This window comes from Anolis sagrei, chromosome 5 (assembly GCF_037176765.1).
Source record: "Anolis sagrei isolate rAnoSag1 chromosome 5, rAnoSag1.mat, whole genome shotgun sequence".
Taxonomy (NCBI): domain Eukaryota; kingdom Metazoa; phylum Chordata; class Lepidosauria; order Squamata; family Dactyloidae; genus Anolis; species Anolis sagrei.
This window is the reverse complement of record NC_090025.1, coordinates 133,545,994-133,569,648: the sequence shown is the minus strand read 5'-3', so window position 1 is coordinate 133,569,648 and position 23,655 is coordinate 133,545,994. Positions and strand designations below refer to the sequence as shown.

At 42.2% G+C, this 23,655-nt stretch overlaps 2 protein-coding genes across 10 annotated transcripts in view; one reads left to right on the top strand and one right to left on the bottom strand.

Annotated features, from left to right (window-relative positions):
* DOCK4 (dedicator of cytokinesis 4) overlaps nucleotides 1-12,004 on the bottom strand; it is a 314,593-nt gene extending 302,589 nt beyond the window's left edge. For 6 of the 9 annotated variants that reach the window (XM_060777634.2, XM_060777638.2, XM_060777641.2 and 3 more), the window contains exon 1: nucleotides 11,668-12,003. In XM_060777634.2, coding sequence (XP_060633617.2) covers nucleotides 11,668-11,704 — 37 coding nt within the window. In that variant the 5' untranslated portion in view covers nucleotides 11,705-12,003. Of the gene's footprint in view, nucleotides 1-11,667 lie in introns of all 9 variants that reach the window. The other 3 variants (XM_060777639.2, XM_060777640.2, XM_060777644.2) reach the window with 2 other exon arrangements.
* A 160-nt stretch (nucleotides 12,005-12,164) lies between these two features.
* ZNF277 (zinc finger protein 277) overlaps nucleotides 12,165-23,655 on the top strand; it is a 49,088-nt gene continuing 37,597 nt past the window's right edge. Inside the window, exon 1 of the mRNA XM_060779539.2 lies at nucleotides 12,165-12,317. Within this exon, the coding sequence (XP_060635522.2) occupies nucleotides 12,281-12,317 (37 nt within the window). The 5' untranslated portion in view covers nucleotides 12,165-12,280. The remainder of the gene's footprint in view (nucleotides 12,318-23,655) is intronic.

The following is a 23,655-nucleotide window of genomic DNA, read 5'->3' as shown; positions in this document are numbered from 1 at the left end:
GATGTTAAACAACATGGGAGACAGTATTGAACCCTGAGGAATCCCACAAGACAAAGGCTGTGGGGTAGAACAGGAGTCTCCCAGTAACACCTTCTGAGACCGACCCTCGAGGAATGAGCGGAGCCACTGCAAAACAGTACCTCCAAGACCCATCCCCGCGAGGCGTCCCAGAAGGATACCGTGGTCGACGGTATCGAAGGCCGCTGAGAGGTCGAGCAGCACCAACAGGGACACACTCCCCCTGTCGAGCTCCCGACGCAGATCATCCACTAAGGCGACCAAGGCTGTCTCGGTACCATGCCCCGGCCTAAAGCCAGACTGTGCCGGATCCAGATAATCCGTGTATACCAAGAATGCCTGGAGTTGTGAGGCCACCACACGTTCCATGACTTTGCCCAAAAAGGGGAGATTGGAGACAGGCCGATAGTTGACGAATTGAGTGGGGTCCAGTGATGGTTTCTTCAACAGCGGTTTTATCACAGCTTGTTTTAAGCTGGCTGGAATTTTGCCCTCCCGAAGGGAGGCATTAACCACCACCTTCACCCACTCAGCCAATCCCCCTCTGGCCTCCTTCAGAAGCCAGGATGGGCAGGGGTCTAGGATGCATGTGGTAGCTCTCATTCCTCCAAGCACCTTGTCCACATCCTCGGATTGAACCAATTGAAATGAATCCAACAAAACCGGACAAGCAGATGCTCGTGTTACATCCTCAGAGACTGCCGTTAATATGGTATCCAGTCCAGAGCGGATCAAAGCGACTTTGTCTGCAAAGAACTGAGCAAAAGCTTCACAGCGAGCTGCCGAGTCATCAGGGCACCCATCCTGAGTGGTGGGTTTTAACAAGCCTCTGACAACTCGGAACAGTTTAGCCGGACGGTTCTTTGCAGACGCAATAGTGGCCGCAAAGAAAGTCTTCTTTGCGGCTTTTATTGCCGCGGCATATGCCCTTAAAAAGGACACAAACCGTGTTCGATTTGGCTCGCTCGGATCCGAACGCCACACGCTCTCTAGTTCCCTCTTCTTTCGCTTCAACGCTGCCAGTTCCTCGGTAAACCAAGGGGCTGGTTTAGCTCGGCTACTTGAGAGGGGACGTTCTGGAGCGATCGTGTCTATTGCCCTAGTCATCTCCCCATTCCAGAGAGCGACCAGGGCATCAACAGGATCACCAACCGAGGTGGCGGGAAATTCCCCAAGAGCCGTCAGGAATCCATCCGGATCCATAAGCCTCCTGGGGTGGGCCAGCTTAATGGGTCCTCCACCTCTGCGGAGGTTAGGAGGTGCAGTGAGTCTAAAGCTGACCAGGTGGTGGTCGGTCCATGGCAACGGAGAGATGGATAACTCCTCAACACCGCCACCTTCCTCCCATCCCTGACAGAAAACCAAGTCCAATGTATGTCCAGCACTGTGGGTGGGGCCAGATACCTGTTGGGACAGCCCCAAGGTTGCCATGGTAGACATGAAGTCCTGAGCCGCTCCCGGCATGGACATTGAAGTCCCCCAGCACAAGCAGCCGTTGGGACTCCAATGCCAGGTCCGAGACCACCCCCGCTAGCTCAGGCAGGGAGACTGTAGTGCAGCGAGGTGGACGGTACACTAACAGAATCCCTAATCTGTCCCGGTCACCCACCCTCAGGTGGACGCATTCAAAATTTGTTGACTGCGGGATGGGGGCCCTGGTCAGAAGAATGGAATCTCTATAGACCACTGCAACTCCGCCTCCCCGCCCTCCGGATCTCGGTTGGTGCTGCACAGAGAAACCTGGCGGGCAAAGCTGGGTCAAATTTACACCTCCTGCTTCGTCCAACCAGGTCTCCGTGATGCACGCCAGATCTGCCCGTTCATCCAGGATTAAATCCTGGATGAAGGTTGTTTTGCCATTGACAGATCTGGCGTTCAACAGCACCACTTTCAATTCGGAGGGACCGCCATCCTGGTTACACCAACTTGTCATATCAGGAGACCGGCTTGGAATTACTAATGTTGTTCCACGTTCCCTAGGCCGAATTAGAGGTCTCCTTTTCCCGTATCTCCCCCTCCCCACCACAACTAAATACTAAATATGGTTTTCTGTGGGCGAGAAGATGGCGACTACTGGATGGCATATGTTCTGTATCATAAACTAGCGCTGATGTGGTCTATCCAATGAAACTTTCTGAATCAACACCCCAAATAACCAAGCCAAATCTAAAGTTGACCAAAAACTGATTTGTAACCATTTTGGTACTAATGTTGGAGAGTGGTCCCTGGTCAAAGTGGTCCCTAGTAAAAAAAAATGTTGGGAACCACTGCTATAGACTTACTAAATCAATTACTAACCCATATGTCAACATCTATGTAAATGTTGTTGATTTAATGGGTAATTCTAGTTGAGATTCACAACTGAATCTATACATCATGTCTTGCAGAGAAGGAATAATAGACAGCAAAATGCCTTGGTATAGTCCTACTTCTTTAATATCAGAAAGACTATCCCTTATGTTTATGCTTTCCCCTCCTCTCTGTTTCAAGCATAAAAATAGAATACAATATAATAACAGGATCAATGGAACACAAAGCATCAAAGAGCTCAGCTCAACCAGAATATTATCAAAGCAATATACCTATAAGGAACAGTTGCAAAATATTGCTTCTCTCATACATACTTATTTTGCCTCTAAAAACAATCTTCATGACTGAAGTGCAATCCATACAGTTTGAAATAGTATCAAACAACCATTTGAAAAAAAAAAAATCCCCTGACTGAAAAGATGTAGAACACCCTGAATAAACATACCAACAACTTAAAAGAATGGAGCTCTTGATTTGGACAGCATAGTTCCTTAAGAAGTTAAAATGACATGAGTTAGCCTTAAACCCATACTTCATACTTGACACAATCATACATTTATTCCTAATTTATCTTATCTTCAGAAACAATTGGATTCACTGCTGTTTCATTTTTACATAAGTGAGTTATAAATGCATAAATTCATGGTCATTATTTGATACCCTAGGGCAGTTCCAGACAGGACTTTAATGTACCCCCAATAAGGTTTTAAAAACCTGATTGGGTCCACATTACAGTCCACACACCAACCCAACATCTGCGCTTTCCAGGGATTGGGGGGGGGGGATGCCCTGCTGGACCTTCTGGCAGGGCACCCAGTCAACAACAGCCCCACCAACATCCCCACTCCAGAAAAGCCTTAAAAAGTAAAAATAACTTACCTGGAAGGCATTACTCTGCTACCAGCCCTCTCCTGGTGCATAGAAACGATGCGCCAGAAGAAGGGGAGCAGGAGTGATTTTCGTCCTCCTCTGTTATCCTGGTGCATCATTTCTACGTGCTAGGAGAGGGTGAGCAGCAGGGTAATGCCAGTCAGGTAAGTTATTTTTTACATGTTTTTTGGGGGGTGGGGGAGGGGGTTACAGCCCTCTGAACTTTCTAAGCTGATTCAGCCCAAAAAACATGAAAGAGCTGTGCAGACCACCCCCTCGGAAGTTCCAGAACTTCTGAGGGTAGCCCAGACAGCGGCCATAGTGGGTTAGACGCGGGTCTTTCAGGAAGACCCAGATCGAATCTACTATCAAATTATTTTGGGACAAAGCAGGGTTTTCCTGATTTGTCCTGAAGGATTTGTTTTTAAGTTGAGTGTCATTTGGACACCCCATTTAAAATCCAGGAGGGTGCACATTTTAGGTGCTGTGTGGATGCACCCCAAGTGTTATCTTCATTAACACCAAAGTGCTTTTCTGCACCAAAGTTCATACACACACACACACACACACATATTTTTATATATATAATATAATATAATATAATATATATATTATTCTGAATTGAATCCATCTTGGATCCCACATGGGGAGAAAGGTGGGATATATATTAAATAAATAAAATATTAAACAATGTTAAAATTTTTGTTATATTAAATATCATTTTCATTCAGGAATAAAAATTCCTGCAAATCATGGAATGGGATTTGAGTCATGGCAAAAATATCCTATGTATATATTCTGTGCCAATATGAGCACATATTCCTGTTTTAGCTATTCAAAAAAACGATTGCCCATCCCAAGGCCTAGAAAATGAATGAACGGCAACATTACCATAGGGGTATTAAATCTCATTCTTCCATATAACAAACTCATACATAGATAATCTTACTCTACTTATTTTGAATAATGTCATAGAATTTCAACTGTACTTATTTCCAAGCAAATAAGCTTAAAACTGGAGCCCTTGTGTTTTATATGAAACCAATAAGGAATTGTTAAGTGCCAGAGTCTAACATCCTGACAAAGCCTACACTTCAAAAATGTAAGCAGAACAAGCAAGAATCTTTCAACTGATATCTTAAGAGATGCATTAGCAGGCAGGCAGTGCCACAATATAGGCAACAGGTTAAATAGTATGTTGGGGGGGGGGGGTCTATTTAATCAATGTATGGATATTAATATTTCTACATAGATCCAGTTTGGGTTATAATTGTCAATATTGTGGTGTACATTCAAGTTATTTAGAGTTTATGTGAATCTGTCACAGGGGGGCTTTTTTGTCAAGATTTGCCTTTCCCTTATCCTATGGCTGAGAGAGTGTGACTCCCCTAAGATCATCCAATGGGTCTCAATGACCAAGCAGGGATTCAAGCTATGGTTTCCAGTATCATAACAGAACCTTCAAACCACAATGATTTTCTAAGGGTGCATCTACACTGTAAAATTAATGCAGTTTGACACTCCTTTAAACCATGGCCCAATCTTATGGAATCTTTACAATGTCTTTGTCCTCCTCTGCAAAAAGGTGTTGGTTCCTCACCAAACTACATCTCCCATGATTCCACGATGGTAGTCAAAAAGTGTTAAGCGATGATAGTTAGAAAGTGGTGTTAAGCTGCATTCATTCTACAACGCAAATGCACCCTAAGTGTCCTCTTACCCTTATTTCTGCAATAACTGGCAGAATAAATGACTTTGACCACAGGAACTTTTATGTAATTCACGCCAATACATTTAATAACTAGAATTAGTGTGCTAAAGAAGCCTTCCAGCCCAGCTGGAGTTAAAGGAATGTAAGGCGCATTCAATTATCACGATTTATATTATGATACATTCTGAATCAGCTGAAGTGTAAGGGATTTGGAGATGCTGCTTCCATTTGGCAAAATAAACATGGACAGATGAGTCTCTTCTCACTTTTGATAGATACAATTTAATCCTTTAATCTGGGAGGAGGAGATGTACTCCTCATAGTCTGTATCCCACTTGCCTAGGTTTTGCCTTTAGCTCGCAAAATCAGCTTTCTCCACAGTCTGTGTCTTTGCTGCCAAGATCAAAACTAAACTGATTAGATAAAGCCATTATGGGCCAAAAGATATTTAGCCCCATTCTGATGGATCACACTGAACTAATCATAAATTGTGGAAGTTAAAAAGACAGATACTGGCCATATTCAACTAGGTTCACCATGATTCAGTTTAATCACTATACATTCCACCTTTCTGACTAGTGGCATTGTTTAAAATATTCTTTAATCTGTTTAATCTTTGTCTGTCATAAATTGGTCACACATGTTGAATATCCCTCATCCAAAATGCTTGGGAGACCAGAAATATTTTGGATTTTTGAATTCCTGTATTTGCATATATTTACATAAATAAGGTAACCCAACTCTAAACATGAAATTAATTAATATTTCACATGCACCTATACATATAGCATGAAGGTAAATTTCACACAACATTTTAAATAATTGTGCACTCAAAACAAAGTCTGTATACATCAGAAAACAAAGGTGGTTCCTCATTATCTCAGCCACACATTTGGACAATTCTGGAGTATTTTGAATAACAGATGCTCAACCTTTAACGATGTTATGGTACGCTGCACAAACATCTTTAGTTATAGGGCAAATATTAAAATATTAAGATTTCAATAAATAATTAACTCTAAAGTTTGTTAACTGACTTCCAGTGAAAAATCATGATTTATTTACAAACGTATCTCTACATGTTGTGTCATTTTGATATTGTGAAAATAAACCTCATAAGCAGCCTGCATGAGGGCCTTCTGACATACTAGGTTTCCTTAGGACAACAATATCTGATTTCATGCTTCTCCCCATCACTTTGTATTCAAAAAAATTATAGAGCTTGTCATGACTTGAAGAACAGTTAAATTCCTTGCCAGTGTTGCTAATTTCTAGGTTTCTTGCAGCCAAGGTTGCTGAAGATACTTTGACATGAAGGCCTCCCTCCCTTCCATGGACAAAAGGCAGTGAGATCCTACTAGTACAGGGGTTCTCAATCTGTAGGTTCCCAAATGTTTTGGTCCTCAACTCCCATAAATCTTAACAGCTGGTAAACTGACTGGGATTTCTGGGAATTGTAGGCCAAAACACCTGGGAACCCACAGGTTGAGAACCACTGTAGGTGGTCATCTCCTATATATCTCAAAGTAGAAGATTTTCACTGGAGTTAAAGGACAACCAAAACTCAATCCACATCATTGCTTCTGAAGATCTGCTATCTGAGGCAGCTACCTCATTTTGCCTAATAGTAGCACCAGTACTTATAGCTGGGAGTTCCATATTAGACACACAATTTGGGGGGATCTATGCAGAATTTCAGGTGGAAAATGTTGAAGAATCCGGCTTATGTTGATAGGCAAATTCTAAATGATTGCATTTGATGTAAGCCTTGAACTTTACAAATAATTAATATAGCATTTTCAACCAAGTTTTCAGAAGGTTTAAAAAGAGCTCTTACTTTTGCTTAGGTTGTCAATGGCTCAAACATACAGACCTGTGCTCATTTCTTTAAAAATCTGAATGTTCAGGAGGGTTTGCTCACAAGAAAGTGACTAAGGAACAGATCCTTAGAATGTAATACAAAGAATTCTCTTACTTTGGAGGATTTCTGATAATGAGCCTTATATATCTACAGGATTACCATTTCAGTGTGTTCACTGGTTTGATCTACCTGCTAAGCAAGTTTAGGGTTGACACTGAGACTCTCTTCCCAGCAAATATGATCAGGTGTCAAACTAACATAATTTGCCAAGGCATATAAACATTGATTCCTAAGGGCTTAACTGCACAAGATTAAGCTACATGACAGGAATCCTATGCAGTATTATTGGAAATTCCAGTATCATCAAACAACTGAACAAACATACCTAAGACCATACTGTAAGGGTGCTGTTTTACCTATCTGTGGGTTAGGCCCCAACAAACTCAAAGAGTTACTTCTGAACAAACAGGATTAGAATCAGACTGCATACAAAGACCCAGGTAAAAATCTACTGAGAATTTCCAGGATTGGAGAAGGTGGTGATGGCTTTGTAACCTTTTACAATTGAATGTAATAAAGGACCACACATGATATCCTTTCACTTATATTGTAAATGTCCTTCACATCTCATGCTTCTGAATAGATTCAACAACAACTTCTTGAGGAAGAATATCCCTATAATTGAGAGTGGTTGTCCTAAATGTCCTAGCCTAGGATGTCAATACTTAATTCAACGCCTCTCCCTATAAATACTTTCTCAATGAGGCCCATCTTTACTGTCCCATAAATTGGAGCAATATACTATCTATAAATATAGGTCTTCTGTGCGATGGCTCCTCACTACGAAGGACTTAAGATCTGGTGTTTGCCTTATTTTAGCACCAGTGTAAAATGTAGATTTTTGCCAAAGTTTTAGTACCCCATCAATGCAGCTTACTTAGCTGTGGATTTTTGTTTGCACCCTTTTAACCTGTTCTCAGTATTGTTTTTCATGGTTCTAACTAAACGAACGTTGCTTTATTGTCGATATGCCATTCTGTGATCACTGAATACAGGGCAGGAGATAGATAGATAAACAGACAGAAATATATATGTATGTAAAGGTAAAGGTTTCCCCTTGACATTAAGTTTAATCAAGTCCTACTCTGGGGAGTGGTGCTCTTCTCCACTTCTAAGCCAAAGAGCCAGTCTTGTCTGTAGACTCCTCCTAGGTCATGTGGCCAGCATGACTGCATGGAGTGCCATTACCTTCTCACCAGAGCGGTACCTATTGATTTACTCACATTTGCATGTTTTCAAACCGCTAGGTTGGAAGAAGATGGGGCTAACAGCTGGAGCTCACCTTGTTCCCCAGATTCGAACCGCCAATCTTTTGGTCAGCAAGATCAGTGGCTCAGCAGTTTAACCCGCTGCGCTACCGAGGGCTCATATACACACACAAACACACACATTATACACATACATACTAAACAAGCACTATCTCAATATTGAACCCATTTATAATACACCAAGTGTACAACCAACATTGTAATACAGTGACAATAGAGTTGTTCACAGTTGCTTATGTTTAGAGCAATTCAGAAAAAGAGTACTAATAGTTAGATGAGTACTATGTTAGATAAAGGCTACGTTCAAAGCTTTACATGTCGCCCCTCAGTAAAGAAGATGTTATATTCCTTTCTCCTCTGTGATTACAACAATAATAGTTTAGCCTTTCAGTCACTTCTCTTCCATAGAAAAGGCAGCAATCTGAGAAGGGAGCAACAAGCAGAGCTCAGTACAAAGTTAATCAGGTAGGCACATCTTTTATACAAAAGGCTATGATTCAACAACTCTAAGGTGGCTATTCAGTTAGGAATTTTATTACTTCTCCTCCCCAATTTTTTAAAAAGAAGCAATCATCTTGTTCTTTGGTTGCTGAAGATAGATCTCAGTTAAGAAATTATGCTGTCTTTCAGGGAGAGTGCTGGTTTAAAAGCAAGTATGCATTATGGCTGGAAATACTCGACCAGTTATATCCCACATGCCATTCCAGGAAATACCAGAGTGGCTTTTAAAATCCATGTCCACAGCTCTGTATCTATATCTGTGCGTTCATTCCTCTCAAAGGCCAATGAGAGGACTAATCAATATCTGGCAACCCAGCTGGGACTGGGCGCATGAGGAAGTCAAGAAAATAAACCCCTGACTGATCTCTGTAATATAACCTTTGGGTCAGAGAGCAGCATCTGGGATCATATCTAAATGGCTGCATGCAGTAGATCTGGTGTTACAATGCAAATGGTTAAAAGACAGAAAGATCAGTTTCTGGAACATGTCCATACAGCTCGGAAAACTCACAGCCACCAAGTGATTTCAGCCATGAAAGCCTTCGACAACACAGCACAAAAGTCTTTGCATTCCAGCTGGATTTGGTGTCACATCCGCAACTAAGTAGCACAGGCATATCTCAATGCAGAACAAACAACATTCCTGCAATACCCTTTACCTGAAAAGCCAGGGAAAGTCCCTTCGAATATTTTATTATAGCTTCCAAACCTTTAGAAGTCTTCCATATACTTGCAATCTTAAACACATCTACTTAGATATAAATCAGTGGGGCTATGGGAATAAAGGGTACAAGGTTGCAACCTTTATCACTTTGTGGTCTGAAATATCCCTATAGTTAATCCCCCAAACAGAATTGGGGAAAATGTCCCAGCTATCCAAAGACAGAGAGGCATATCCTTGATCTTTGCACCATTTCAAAGTTGGGGGGGGGGGGGCGGTCTGAGAAATGTGCATTGCAAGCTAAAAAGGAAAGATGGGTGGCACGATATACAGAAATGAATAATCCAAAGTACGATCATCAGAAGGATCTGGGTGTAAAGTGTCTGGAGGCAGAAATAAAATCCAAGTTTTAAAATATTCAATAAGGGATGAAGGCAGGGGAGGGAGCCAGAAGCGCATCAATGGTGGGGAGGAGGCGGGTGAAGGGGGGAGATGAAAAACCCCACATTCATCCGTCAACATCTAACCTCCTTTGTTGTTCACCTTTTGCAGAGAGGAGGGAGGCAGATTTCTCCTCCTCCGCCCCAAAGAGGAGGGCAAGTTTCCCCCAACTGATCCCACCTCGGCCCTGCCTGCTTCCTTGTGTAATAAGCTAGGTACCTTTGTACTCAATTCAACCAGAGAACAAAAACAACACCGCTGGAACTAGGTTACTATCCAAATTAAAACAAAAACACTATGCACACACAGACACAGAGAGAGAGATGCACACTGAACTGCACATTGGTGCCTCTCTCGGTTTACGCGAAAGATGGCAGTTTAGCCCCAATTTCAAAACCTTGTGCCAAAACATACAGTTTGTAACAATTGTGGGAGATTGCTTAGTCTGCTCTTTTTTATGTGAGTGAGTTGATGGGGTTCCTTTGCTTTAGAAGATTCTGCTTAATGGGAGACAGTCCCTAAAAGGATCTATTACAAAATCTACTATCCGATCTTCACCATTCATGACATCCAATTTGGGAAAGGGGAAAAAAAACCCTCACCATTTTCCTTTATGCCACATTTTAAAACACTATCCAAATGACACTTGGCGCAAAGGGAAGGGAAGGAGGTTGAAGGAGGAAGATGGGAAACAGATAGCGCAATAAATGTACATTTTTTACACCAAAAATTGGAATGCTTAACCTGCCTCTACTTGAAGACAATGAATGCATTTTTTAAATGGAGCCCCTTAACCTGCCTCCATCTGAAGACAATTTAAAAAAATGGATACTTTAACTTCCCTTTATCTGAATACAATGAGTGCAATTAATATATTTATTTTGAGGAAAACCTTAATCTGCCTCCACTTGATGAAAATCATTAAAAAATACTTTGATACTTGAACCACTCTCTACTTGAAGACAAATCAATGCAATGTGTTCATTTGGGGAGAACTTTAACCTCTCTTGTCATCTTAAAAACAATAATAGTCTTTTTAATTTATATATATATATATATATATACATATAGTATTATAATATATTAATATATTAATATATAATATAATATTTTATGTTATATATCAATATATTATAACATATATTAATATTAGAATATTTCAATATTATATATATATATATATATATACACTATAATATACATAAAACATTATATATATACACACACACACATATATAAATGTATATGTATATAGAGAGTGGGACACCTTTCAATGTCCCAAAAATATATTTATTTTGGGGAAAAACCTTAACCTGCTTCCAGTTGAATCAGTTGGGTAGAGTTGGATGAGACCACAAGGGCCATCCAGTCCAACCCTCTTGAATACAATACATTTCTTTAAAAAACTGGATAGCTTAACCTGCCTCTATTGAAAACAACCAACATCGTGTATTTTTCTAGAGAAACCTTAATCTGCATAGACTTGAAAGGCAAAATAATTTAGTTATTTGGGGGGAAACCTTAACCTCCCTCCAACTAAAGACAAGAATTGTTATTTTTAAAGAACTAGACATCTTAAAACTGCCTCTACTTGAAAACAACCAATATAATGGATTTGTTTTGAAGGGAAACCTTCACCTGACCCAACATTATCCATATCTAAATGAACACCTTAATCTAGAAGACAACCAATGCAATCTGAATTATTTTTGGGGAAACTTTAACCTTCCTTCACTTGAAGGCAATGCATTCATTGTCTTAACCTGCCTCCAACCAAAGTCATTCAGCAATTTGGGAGGAAACCTTAACCAGTTGAAGAGCCAGCCAGACAAATGCAGAACTGCCATGAAGATCAGGATAAAAGAATTCAGGTTGGAGGAGCAGAAGGATGTGCAAAAGAGAGGTCCATTGGATCTCCCCCTTCCTTCCTTCCTTTCCTTCCCTGACTTGGGTCTGTGGCACTCACCGACTCCGTATTTCTCGTGCTCTGTAGGAATCCACATGCTCAGTGTTCCCCCTTGTTTTGTTTGGTTTGTTTGGTTTCTTTTCCCAAATAGTGACAGTAGCAGCTCCTCTCTGCTTCCGAAGCCAACGAGGCTGCTTTGCAAAATCCAAGAGTAGGAAGACACAGCGCAGCGGCTGATGCAGCGGAGCTTGCTTGGCTTGGCTTTGCTTGGCTTGCTGCTGCCTCCGTGGCGCGCGCTCTTCTTCAGCCCCGCTCCTCGTCGGGCGCCGGCCGCGGCGGAGAAGGCATTGTTCGGATTGACGAAGCCCGGCTCGCGCGCTGGGACTGCCAGCCGAGCCAGCCCCGCCCACTTCGCTCCTCCTGATCCTCCCCCTCCCTCCCTTCCCTTCCCCTAATGCACGACGGGAAGTGTAGTCTTTATTTTGTTGCCCTCGCCGAGAAAGATAGCCACGCCCCCTTCCTTGCCGCGGTCTCTGGTCAGACAAAAGAGGGCCCGCTCCAACTCTCCCGACATGCTTTGCTTTCTCGGAGTGGGCGTGGCACCAAGGGAAGGAGTGGGCGGGGCCCCGTCGCTCCCCATTGGTCCAAGGTGTGGGAATGGAAGCCTGGCGGGATGGCCGCTGCGACGAGAGAAGGAGGAGGCGGGAAGGGTGAGTGGAGCAGGCTTCCCCTCTCACCACCAGGCCCATTCTTCTCTTCCGGGATTTCCTTTTCATCTTCCACAGCAAGGGGTTTCAAATTGCGTTAATTCTACAGTGTAGATCATAGGTAAAAGGTAAAGGTTTTCCCCAGACAGTCGTGTCCGACCCTAGGGGTTGCTGCTCATATCCATTTCTAAGCCGAGGAGCCGGAGTTGTCCGTAGACACCTCGAAGGTCACGTGACTGCACAGAGCGCTGTTAGAGTTGGAAGAGACCACATGGGCCATCCAGTCCAACCCCCCTGCCATGCAGGAAAAGCACAATCAAAGCACCCCTGACAGATGGTCATCCAACCTCTGTTAAAAAGTTTCCAAGGAAAGATCTTCCAGCACACTCTGAGGCAGAGAGTGTGCTGGACAGCTCTGACAGTCAGGAAGTTGGGTATTATTTATTTATTTACTGTATTTGTATACCGCCTTTTCTCAGCCTTTTGGTGACTCAAGGCGGTTAACAGGCAACAAGTCATATACATAATATCAAAATGCACATAAAAACATTAAATACAATATAAAACCACAAAAGAAATAATAAGCAACAGCCAGGAGACAGGTGTTTTTAAAGTCTCTTCCTCAAGGTCAGTGCCCACCAAACCCTTCCAGTATTTTCTATGGGTCATGAGCGTTCTGTGTGCCAAGTTTGGTTTAATTCCATCATTGGTGGAGTTCAGAATGCTCTTTTATTGTAGGTGAACTTTAATTCCAGCAACTACAACTCCCAAATGACAAAATCAATCCTCCCCCCACCCCACCAGTATTCAAATTTGGGCATATCAGGAATTTGTGCCAAATTTGCTTCAGTGAATGAAAATACATGCTGCATGTCAGATATTTACATTACGATTCATAACAGTAGCAGAATTACAGTTATGAAGTAGCAACAAAAGTCATTTCATGGTTGAGGGTCACCACAACATGAGGAACTACATTAAGGGGTCATACCATTAGGAAGGTTGAGAACCACTGTTCTAGAAAATCCTCCGTATATACATGTTCATAATAGCAATTGTGGAAAGGAGAGTAAAGCAAAGTATAAATGTTAATTTAGATACAAAATAGCCTTGTGTTGTTATTCTAGCCATTCAGTTCATTGAGACAGAAATGTTGCCATCATGATCTACTTGAGCATCTGGTTAGCAATTCGCTACTGAGGTAAACAGGATGCTGAACTAGATAGGTCTGGTCCATCTGAGCTCCTCTTATGTTCTCAACCGACAGAAAACAAGAGGTCGTTATGCCAGTGGGACTTCTAATGAGGAAAGAACCTGAGCCAGAATGATGAATTATAGATAATATTGACCTTGGACCATAGCTCTAATTCAGCTTCTAACTGCCAATGAATGATCCATCCTCTGAAATCATTGAATATACAGTATAGTTTGGTAGAGCACTACAGCTTTTTGACTGGCAATTATAAATACTCCTCGCTAAAACTTACAAGTGCCAGGATTCTATGGGATGTTGCCATGACACTTGAGATGGACGCATAGTGCTATAGTTGTGAAACATTAAAGGACCCCTGGAACTATTTGATTCAACCCCTGTTCAGCCTCGCTAGTATTGAAGAAGTATTTGTTTTCTTTCTAAACTTAATCTACCTGGGAATTGTGGTGGCTAAGAGTTAACCAGGAGATTCCCCCTTCAAATATTGCCTCATCCATGAATACAAAAGAAGTCAAAGCTTCTGTTATATGCTTCTTTCTCTCTCCCATCCTTCCGAGCTCGAATTTAGACTAGGACCCTGGGTAAAGAGGGCCCATACCCGGCGAGCATTTACATTAAAGCCCCAAGTTCCTGATTGAAGAACACACTCACTTTTGAAAAATTATATTCATAACCTTTTGGGAAAACAGCTTTTGGAGATCACAACTTTTTAGAAAAGCATAACTTTTCAGAGACGAGCCAAAAAACCCTTTAGGGTAGAATCTTCTCTTGTAGTATACAACCAGATATAATTATGCAAGGCAATGGTTTCACTTGTTAGACTGAATAACCTATTATCTCTGATTTGTTAGGAAAACAGAGATTTGCCAATGTATAAAAAAGCAGAGCTTTAGAAGTGCATTTTCAGTGCCCAAAATATATACTCTCCCATAAAACAATTTGTTTTATATCATGCACTCAACAGACAAGAATGAAGTAGACTTTGATAAAGATAAGATATTTGGTTTACTAACAACCTTCATGTGTTCAGCATACACAGGTACAAAACTTATCAGTCCAGTTGATTTATTTCTCTCTCTCTCTCTCTCTCTCTCTCTCTCTCTCTGTCTATATATATATATATATATATATATATATTGCCCTTCTCAGCCCAGAGGTGACTCGGAGCAGTTCACAAATTGGCAAGAATTCGATGCCTCAACAATTATAACAAGTAAAAACAATCAAGAAATTCTGTTAAAAACAATAGCATACGATATAAAAAATATAAAAACTGTACAAAGCCTTAAAACATTATCGTGAGCGTCTCCATGTCAAATCGTTATTCCATTGCATTATCAGGTAGTTTCATAATTAAATTTAGCTGTGCTGTATTTGGGGAAAACCTGCTCAAAAAGCCAGTTTCAGATATGTTGCAGATAATTGTGCCATCTGGCCAGGGCATCTCTCTTAAAGCAAAACAACTATCAGCAGGTTGCATAGTCAAAAGGAGAGAGAGAAAAGAGCATGTGGTCTGCAGCTCCTTTTATAACTTCTCAGAAGCCATAGAGTAAAGCAGGCATGGGCAAACTTTTTAACTTGGGGGCCCCATGGTGAGTTGAAATATTGAAACATGGTTCTCACGTTCCCTCTCTTCCTTCTCTTCTCCCAGCTAAACATCCCCCAGGAGGAAAGGAGGGAGGAAAAAGAAAAGTAAGGAGGAATGGATGGAAGGGAGGAAGAGAAGGATGGATGGATGGATGGATGGATGGAAGGAAGGGTGGAAGGGACTCGAGGGAGGGCAAGACAAAGGGGAAGGAAGGAAAGGAAGGAGAAACAGAGAGAGGGAAGGAGGGAGGAAAGAGGGGAGGGAGGGAGGGAGACAGAGGAAGAAAGGAAAGGAAGGAGGAAGGAAAGAGAGAAGGAAGGAAGGATAGGATAGGATGGAGAGAGAGACTGTCTGAGAAAAGAACCCAAGGGGCTGCATCAGGCCCCCACTCCTGGGTTTGCCCATACCTGGAGTAAAGGAAGTTGCACATGAGAACATACATACAGGAAACTGTAAGAAACAGGATCATAGATAACCATTACTAGAGAAGGCTTGAAGAACGTTGACATTTCCAATACTCACCAGGTGAAAGTAGCCACAAAGGTTTATTAGCAATCCGCTCAGAAAGGATGCAAGTATGATTAGTGCCAAATGTACAAGCATAATCATGAATACAGAGACATGAAGTTTTACCATTTGATAGCTAGTCAAGCCTTCCAGCTCTGCCCAATTCTCTTCCTGACCAAGAGAGAGGCCAGGTTGGATCCGCTCCCCAATTGGCTGGCACTTTGATCACATTGCCACCTCCAGGCGGAGATTCCCTGCTGGAGGGAAGGAGGTGGATGAGGATTGGTGTAGGAAGGGCCAATCAGCTGTTGAAGGGCAGCTCTCCTGGGAAGAGGCAAGCCCTGGAAACCCCATGTCCATATTGGGAGATGTAAATGAGTCCTTGGTTGGTTCAGTTGTTTCAGTCTTGAATAATGAGGAAATTTCCTGGGAAGAACAAGCGCAAGGAGCTCAGGAACAAAATGTGATGATCTTCTTCAATCGGTCTTTTGAGAGGTAAAGAAAAGAGTTCAAAGTGTTTCAATACTTTGAATTCCAGTTTCCGGGCCAGCCATCCCTCAGCTCATTTGAAGCAATCAGCAGGGCGAGTCTTGGCTATTGATACCTCCTACTCCTATTAAAACCTCCTACTGGCCTGTGCATGCACACAATGGACCTTGATTGTCACCTTTGTGGGGTGGGAGGTGTCACATTCGACCAACACTTCTACATATATAACACCACAAGTATAAGAATTCCGAAGCAATGTTCCTCTACATTGGAAAGTTTTCTTTAAATTATAAGAGTTATTTGGAATGGAAAGGAGTCAGTGTCCTGATCTACTTCAAATGTTATCAAAATCATGAGCTCTGTGTAGGCCTTGAGTGAAATCAATGAAAGCTCTAAAATTCCAAAAAAAAAAGTTGTTTAATCCATTAGGATTCTTTAAAACATCTAGTCATGGTTGCATCTGACAACACAGTTGAAAACATTTCCATGTTTCAAAATTGATTTTACCAGTCAAAACAAAGACTTTTTTACTAAAAGTCTTAGCAGGTGTTTTAAGAGAATTCTTCCAGTGCAGCTCTGTTACAAGGGTAATGATTACAAGCACAAGTGATTATGTCTGCAATAGCCTTACTAATTAAATTCCAAGCTCCAGTTATTATCACTACCAAAACTGAGCATCTTAACATAGTAAATTCTAATTACATGGAATTAAAATTGTATGAATAAATCTAAGTAAAACCTTTTAAAGTTATTATCTGATAACCGTACTATGTGTTATGGATGGCTGAAAGTAGGAGCTTTGAAAGTCTACTAAATTGGTTGTTCCACTTTATACATAAACAAATTGCATACACATGTTCCAAAGATCCCCAATCTGGTTCCATATAGTCCACAAGACACTGTACACACATTAGCCTTTCCTGTTTTACCTTTTCTCAATCAATGGGATAGAAGAGTTGCCAAAAATCTAAAGATAATAGAGTATAATTTCAGTTCTTGATAGGTAGGAATAGTATGTGCATGCATGCTTCATAGCCACATCAAATTCCATAGTTTCATCCTTCCATTGACATGGACCAACCATCACCAGATGGTTGGTCCATGTGGTAAGTCTGAGGCTTACCACAACCTCAAACCTCTGCAGGGGTGGAGGACCCATTAAGATGTCTGCCCCAGGAGGCTTATGGATCCAGAAGGACTCCTGATGTCTCTTGGGGATTTTCCTGCCATGGTGGCTGATGGTCCTGTCGAAGCCCTGGTCCACAGCCTCACCATTACTACACCGTTGCCTCGAAATCACGCGACAACAAGAGTGACTGGTCTTGCAAAATCCTTTTATAGTGCTGAGGCAATGGGGATGTTGGGAGGGGAGACGCTGACTACCCACAAAAGATTACTAGTACCACATCAGCTCTAGATTATTAAATACAGTTTTCTATGTGTGAACAGATGGCGACTACTGGATGGCAGTAGTTTCTGTATCAGAAATTAAAACTGACGTGGTCTATCCAATGCAGTTTTCTGAATCAGCACCCCAAATAACCAAACTGAATCTAACATTAACCAAAAACTGATTCATAACCCTTTTGGTACTAATGTTGGAGAGTGGTCCCTGGTCAAGTGGTCCCTAGTCCAAAAAGATTGGGAACCACTGTTTTAGGATCTCCCAGGACAGAATAAACTGTTGCCTTTTTGCTAATCTATTCAGAGAACAGGATGGTTTCTTTTTTTTCTTTTTCTTTTTTCTTTTTGGTATGGGTTAAGGTGCAGTACTACCATTGACTCATGGATAGGTCAACCCAGGATTTGTGGCTTGATTTTTGACTAAATTTTCTAGTCAAATGCATGAGTATATAGGGTATATACCATTTCAAATAGGGTACAGTGTTCCCTTGCTACTTTGCGGTTCGCTTTTCGTGGACTCACTGTTTCGCGGGTTATTGCCTCCCAGTTTATGAATGGTTGCCATTGCTCAAAGCAGTGTTCTAATCCAGCCTCTTGGCAGCAATGGAGTGTGGAAGGGGGTTCACCCTCCCCCTTGGGATAGAGGCAGCCAATCAAGAGATATTGCAAAGCAAAGCAGAGGTAGCGAGCAAAAGAAAAAAAAGGTGTGCAGTGCCTTTAAATCTCTCCTCACTTTTGCCTCACCCTCAGAACGTGATATACATAGATAGCATCCCTACTTTGCGGATTTTCACTTTTTGCGGTTGGTCCTGGAACGTAACACCCGCAGTAAGTGAGGGAACACTGTATATCCCATTTCAAATAACCTTTATTTTTGCAAAGTTATATTCTGTGAGTCCTAAATTAGGGGCACTTTGATTTTGGCACAACTATTGTGAGAAACCTACTGTATGGACATTACAGTATTAGCCTATTTTATTGATTAATTATTGACTTGCTGTTGAAACAAGACGGTATTTGCTTGAGGTTGTCCATTTCCCAGAACTAATCAAATAAGCCGTCTGTTGCCAGTTCTTGAAGAGTTTTCGGGGGGGGGGGGGGGGAGAAACAGAGGTATCCAATGGACTTAAATGTGGTACCACTCCCCAGCATATTGGGAAACCCTTGTCAGTCCCCCAAATCAGCGCTGAACTTAGTGCATACAAATTCTGATGTAAGTGATGTTAAATACAGTAGAACTCAGGGCTGCAATCACAATGTGGCAAAGTTTCTTTCTCTTTTTCTATCTCTAGAGTGACACATTGTAGCTTCGTTATCTCTTGCCTTTATATATATTTCAAAAATTATTGGTAGCTTTAAGTTTTACCAAGGACCACTCTTTATTTTAAGATACTATTTGCTAGTTCTGAAACAACTGGTGACATGTAATAGTCGGTTTTTGTTTTTTGTTTGTTTTGGGTTTTTTTGGTTGAGAAGTACTGGAGAGGAATCTTTTGTGTTTCTTAAATTTTCCTGAAGGTGCCAAAAGCGCTGACTTGAGAATGAGGTGCCAGACTTGATGCAGCTACCAGTCTTGTTTCCTAATGAAGCAGAAATTACTCTTGTGCACATATTAACTAAGGGGAAAAGTTGCTAGAATTGCTGCTGTGAAACAAAGATGCTCAAGATTGGAATGAAGAGAGCATAAAAGCATGCCAATAAAATATTTGGCTGCATTGAAAGCCTCCCTGACAGGGAATTCAACAAGATCTATGCTGCTTTCGAAGAGAGCTGGATCAGTCATGCTGAAAGGCTAAACCTTCTTAATTCAGTATTTAACATTTGCTTTGAGAAACAAAGCTGGCCCTCTTTTTTATATTCTAGATAATTTAAGACTTTGGTGAGAGGGGAATCAGACAGTGAAATTTCCTTAGATAAATAGAGAGGGACAAGCATATCTAAAGATAATGATTTATGCCAACTCCCATCAATTTCATATGGTTTCTTAAGCAGGGCATATTCAAAGGTAGTTTTCCCAGTTCCTTCTTACATCACCTGGTATTCATTGATGGTCTGCCATCCAAGTACTAAGAGGGCGAAATAATATAGTGTATACAAGATTACAACATAAAGCTTGGAGTCTCATATTTCGATAATATTAAGCATTGGACTTAATTACTTTAATAAGTATGCCTAGCCTACTACATTTGCTCTTCTTACTCTAGTCAGTGGGTCCTTTCTATCCCAAAGTCATACACTGCAATTTTTTTAAAAAAATAATGATGTTCGGTTTGTTAAAATATGTTGAAGATTAAATCAGGAACAAGAGGGAATAGATTTGCTATAGCTTTTATTTGTCTCAAGTCAGCATTGACTTGTTATGATCATGTGAATGGGAGACCCCCAAGATCATCAACAGCCCTGTTGTTGCAAACTCAGGTTGTACCTGAGGTAGGTCGATGATGAACTAACAAACCAACATGTACATCAGTTCTTTGATTCATTAGATCTAACCTTGTTAGGTCTGAAACCTGCTGTTAGTCCCATGTGCAAAGTACATTGCGTACAGAAAGCTAGGTGTGTGAAATAGAAACATTGGGACAAATGTTAGAATCTTTTAGGATACTCATTACTTTCAACATGTGACCCTGTATTCAGGGAAGGGAACTCTATGGCCCATAAAAAGAGCTTCCTAATAGAATACTACTGTCTAGTCAATAATGCAGTTTCTTACTGCAGATCTCACTATGATTCAAAATAAAATCAGTTAATAGAGATCTTCCAGTATTTATATTTATTGTGTCAGAAGCAAATTGAGGATACAGTTATAATGTTGGTTTTTTTTTTAAAAAAACACACACACACAAAGTAAAAAAAAACTTGGCATTATACTAGATTTCCTTTGACCAGAAACTGGCCACTTGGAGTGCCTCTGGTGTCACTGTGAGGAGGTCCTCCATTGTTCACGTGGCAGGTCTCAGGCTGCATTGTAGTATGTGGTCTGTGGTTTGCTCTTTTCCACACTCGCATGTCATGGACTCTACTTTGTAGCCCCATTTCTTAAGTTTGGCTCTGCATCTCATGGTGCCAGAGTGCAATCTGTTCAATGCCTTCCAAGTTGCCCAGTCTTCTGTGTCCCCAGGAGGGAGTTTCTCATCTGATAACAGCCATGGATTGAGGTTCCAGGTTTTCACCTGCCACTTTTGGACTCTCACTCGCTGAGGTGTTCCTGCTAGTATCTCTGTAGAGCTTAGAAAGCTATTTCTTGATTTAAGACATTGGCATGCTGGTTGATATCCTAACAGAGGATGGGCCAGAGATGTCACTGCCTTGGTCCTTTCATTAACGGCTTTTTTTGTGTGTCAGGAGAGACTTGAGAAACTGCAAGTCACTTCTGGTGTGAGAGAATAGGCCATCTGCAAGGACATTGTCCAGGGGACACCTGGATGTTTGTTGTTTTACTATCTTGTGGGAGGCTTCTCTCATGTCCCCACATGGGGAGCTGAAGCTGACAGAAAGAGCTCAACCTACTCTTTCTGGATTCAAACCACTGACCTGCCGGTCAACAGTCCTGCCGGCACAAGGGTTTTAACCCATTGCGCCACAGGGCGCCTATTTCCTGATGGATGTCAGATGGTGCAATACCAGCTACACAGTATAATTTCTCTGGTGGTGTTGGGTGTAGACATCCTGTGATAATGTGGTTATCTTCCAGTAATAACCAAACAGCCAAGAAACTTTTTCATGCTTTCCAAATCTAAATGTTTAGCCCATTCAGTCCTGCACTTGAGATTGTATTTTAAATGCCAGCTTCTGTTTGTTAAGTGCCAGGTTCTTTTTGCTCTATGGTTAGTTGGTCTTTTATTAAGACCACTCCATCATCACAGCCTGCGAAGAAACTATTGGATATCAAACCAAGAAACATCAAGATTGGTTTGACGAAAATGACATCGAGATCCAACAGCTAATTGACAAGAAAAGGAAAGCCTTCCAAACATGGCAGAGAGACATCAACCGTGCTGCTAAGAAAAAGATCTACGCCAGTGCAAAAGCTGAAGTCCAAAGAAGGACAAGAGAACTCAAGAACATCTGGTGGACAAAGAAGGCTGAAGAAATCCAACACCTGGCAGATACTCATGATGCTCAGGGATTCTTCAAAGCCACAAAGGTCATCTATGGACCAAGAAACCATGGCATACAGCCTCTACGCTCATCAGATGGAACCAAACTCCTGAAGGACCAAAAGTCAATTGCACTACGTTGGAAAGAACACTACCAAAGCCTCCTGAACCGCAGCTCCAATGTGGCCGAAGAGGTCCTCTCACAAATCCCGCAACAACAAACCAGGGATGAGCTTGCAACACTGCCTAGTCTGGAAGAAGTCAGCAATGCCATCAGCCAACAAAAGAATAACAAAGCCAGCGGACCGGATGGGATCCCTGCTGAAATCTTTAAAGAGGGAGGACCCGAGCTGACACACCAACTCCACCAGCTCATAGAAAAAGTGTGGGTGACCGAGAAAATCCCAGCAGACTTCAAGGATGCCACCATCATCACCCTCTTCAAAAAAGGGGAAAGAACAGACTGCGGAAACTATCGAGGTATCTCCCTTCTAACCTGTGCTGGGAAAATCCTCGCAAGAATCCTTGCAAACCTCCTTCTGCCCCTCTCAGAAGACACCCTCCCAGAATCCCAGAACGGCTTCCGCAGAGAACAAAATCAACCTCTGTACATGGCATTCATCGACCTTGCAAAGGCATTCGACACAGTGAACCGCAGCGCTCTCTGGACCATCCTCCAAAAAATCGGGTGCCCAAGCAAATTTGTGAACATCCTGCGGCTCCTCCATGATGACATGATGGCAACAGTCTTGGACAGCAATGGCTCCCAAAGTGACCCATTTAAGGTGGAATCAGGTTTCAAACAGGGATGTGTTATTGCCCCAACTTTATTCTCCATCTTCATTGCTATGATACTTCACCTTGTTGATAGGAAGCTTCCCACCGGAGTGGAAATCATCTATCGGACAGATGGCAAGCTATTCAACCTCAGCAGACTGAAAGCCAAAACCAAGGTCACAACAACATCTGTTATAGAACTCCAGTATGCTGATGACAACGTCGTCTGTGCGCATTCAGAAGAAGATCTACAAGCCACTCTAAACACCTTTGCAGAAGCATACGAGAAGCTCGGCTTGTCATTGAACATTGAAAAAAACCAAGGTGCTTTTCCAGCAGTCACCAGCCATCCCCTCTCCAATGCCAGTGATACAGCTTAATGGTGTAACATTAGAAAATGTTGATCATTTCCGCTACCTTGGCAGCCACCTCTCCACCAAAGTCAACATCGACGCCGAAATACAACACCGCCTGAGCTCTGCAAGCGCAGCATTTTTCCGAATGAAGCAGAGAGTGTTTGAGGACCGGGACATCCGTAGGGATACCAAGGTGCTTGTTTATAAAGCTATTGTCCTCCCAACCCTGCTCGATGCCTGTGAGACGTGGACTGTCTACAGACGTCACATGCAACTCCTGGAACGATTCCATCAGCGCTGCCTCCGGAAAATCCTGCTGGAAGAAGCAAAGACCACCAGCATTGAAGCGATGGTCCTCCGCCACCAACTCCGCTGGACCGGCCATGTTGTCCGGATGCCCGACCACCGTCTCCCAAAGCAGCTGCTCTACTCCAAACTCAAGAACGGAAAACGGAACGTTGGTGGACAGGAAAAGAGATTTAAAGATGGGCTCAAAGCCAACCTTAAAAACTCTGGCATAGACAGTGAGAACTGGGAAGCCCTGGCCCTTGACCGCTCCAGCTGGAGGTCAGCTGTGACCAGCAGTGCTGCAGAATTTGAGGAGGCACGAGTGGAGGGTGAAAAAGAGAAACGTGCCAAGAGGAAGGCGCGTCAAGCCAACCCCGGCCGAGACCGCCTTCCACCTGGAAACCAATGCCCTCACTGCGGAAGAAGATGCAGAGCAAGAATAGGGCTCCACAGCCACATACGGACCCACAAGAATATTGGAAGACAATCATCCTCGGAAAGCGAGGGATCGCCTAAGTAAGTAATGGTTAGTTGGTCTTTTATTAAGACCACCCCTCTTGGATTTGTGGTATTGATGACTGTAAGAATGTGATGCAATTTGTATGATAGTGCATTTGAT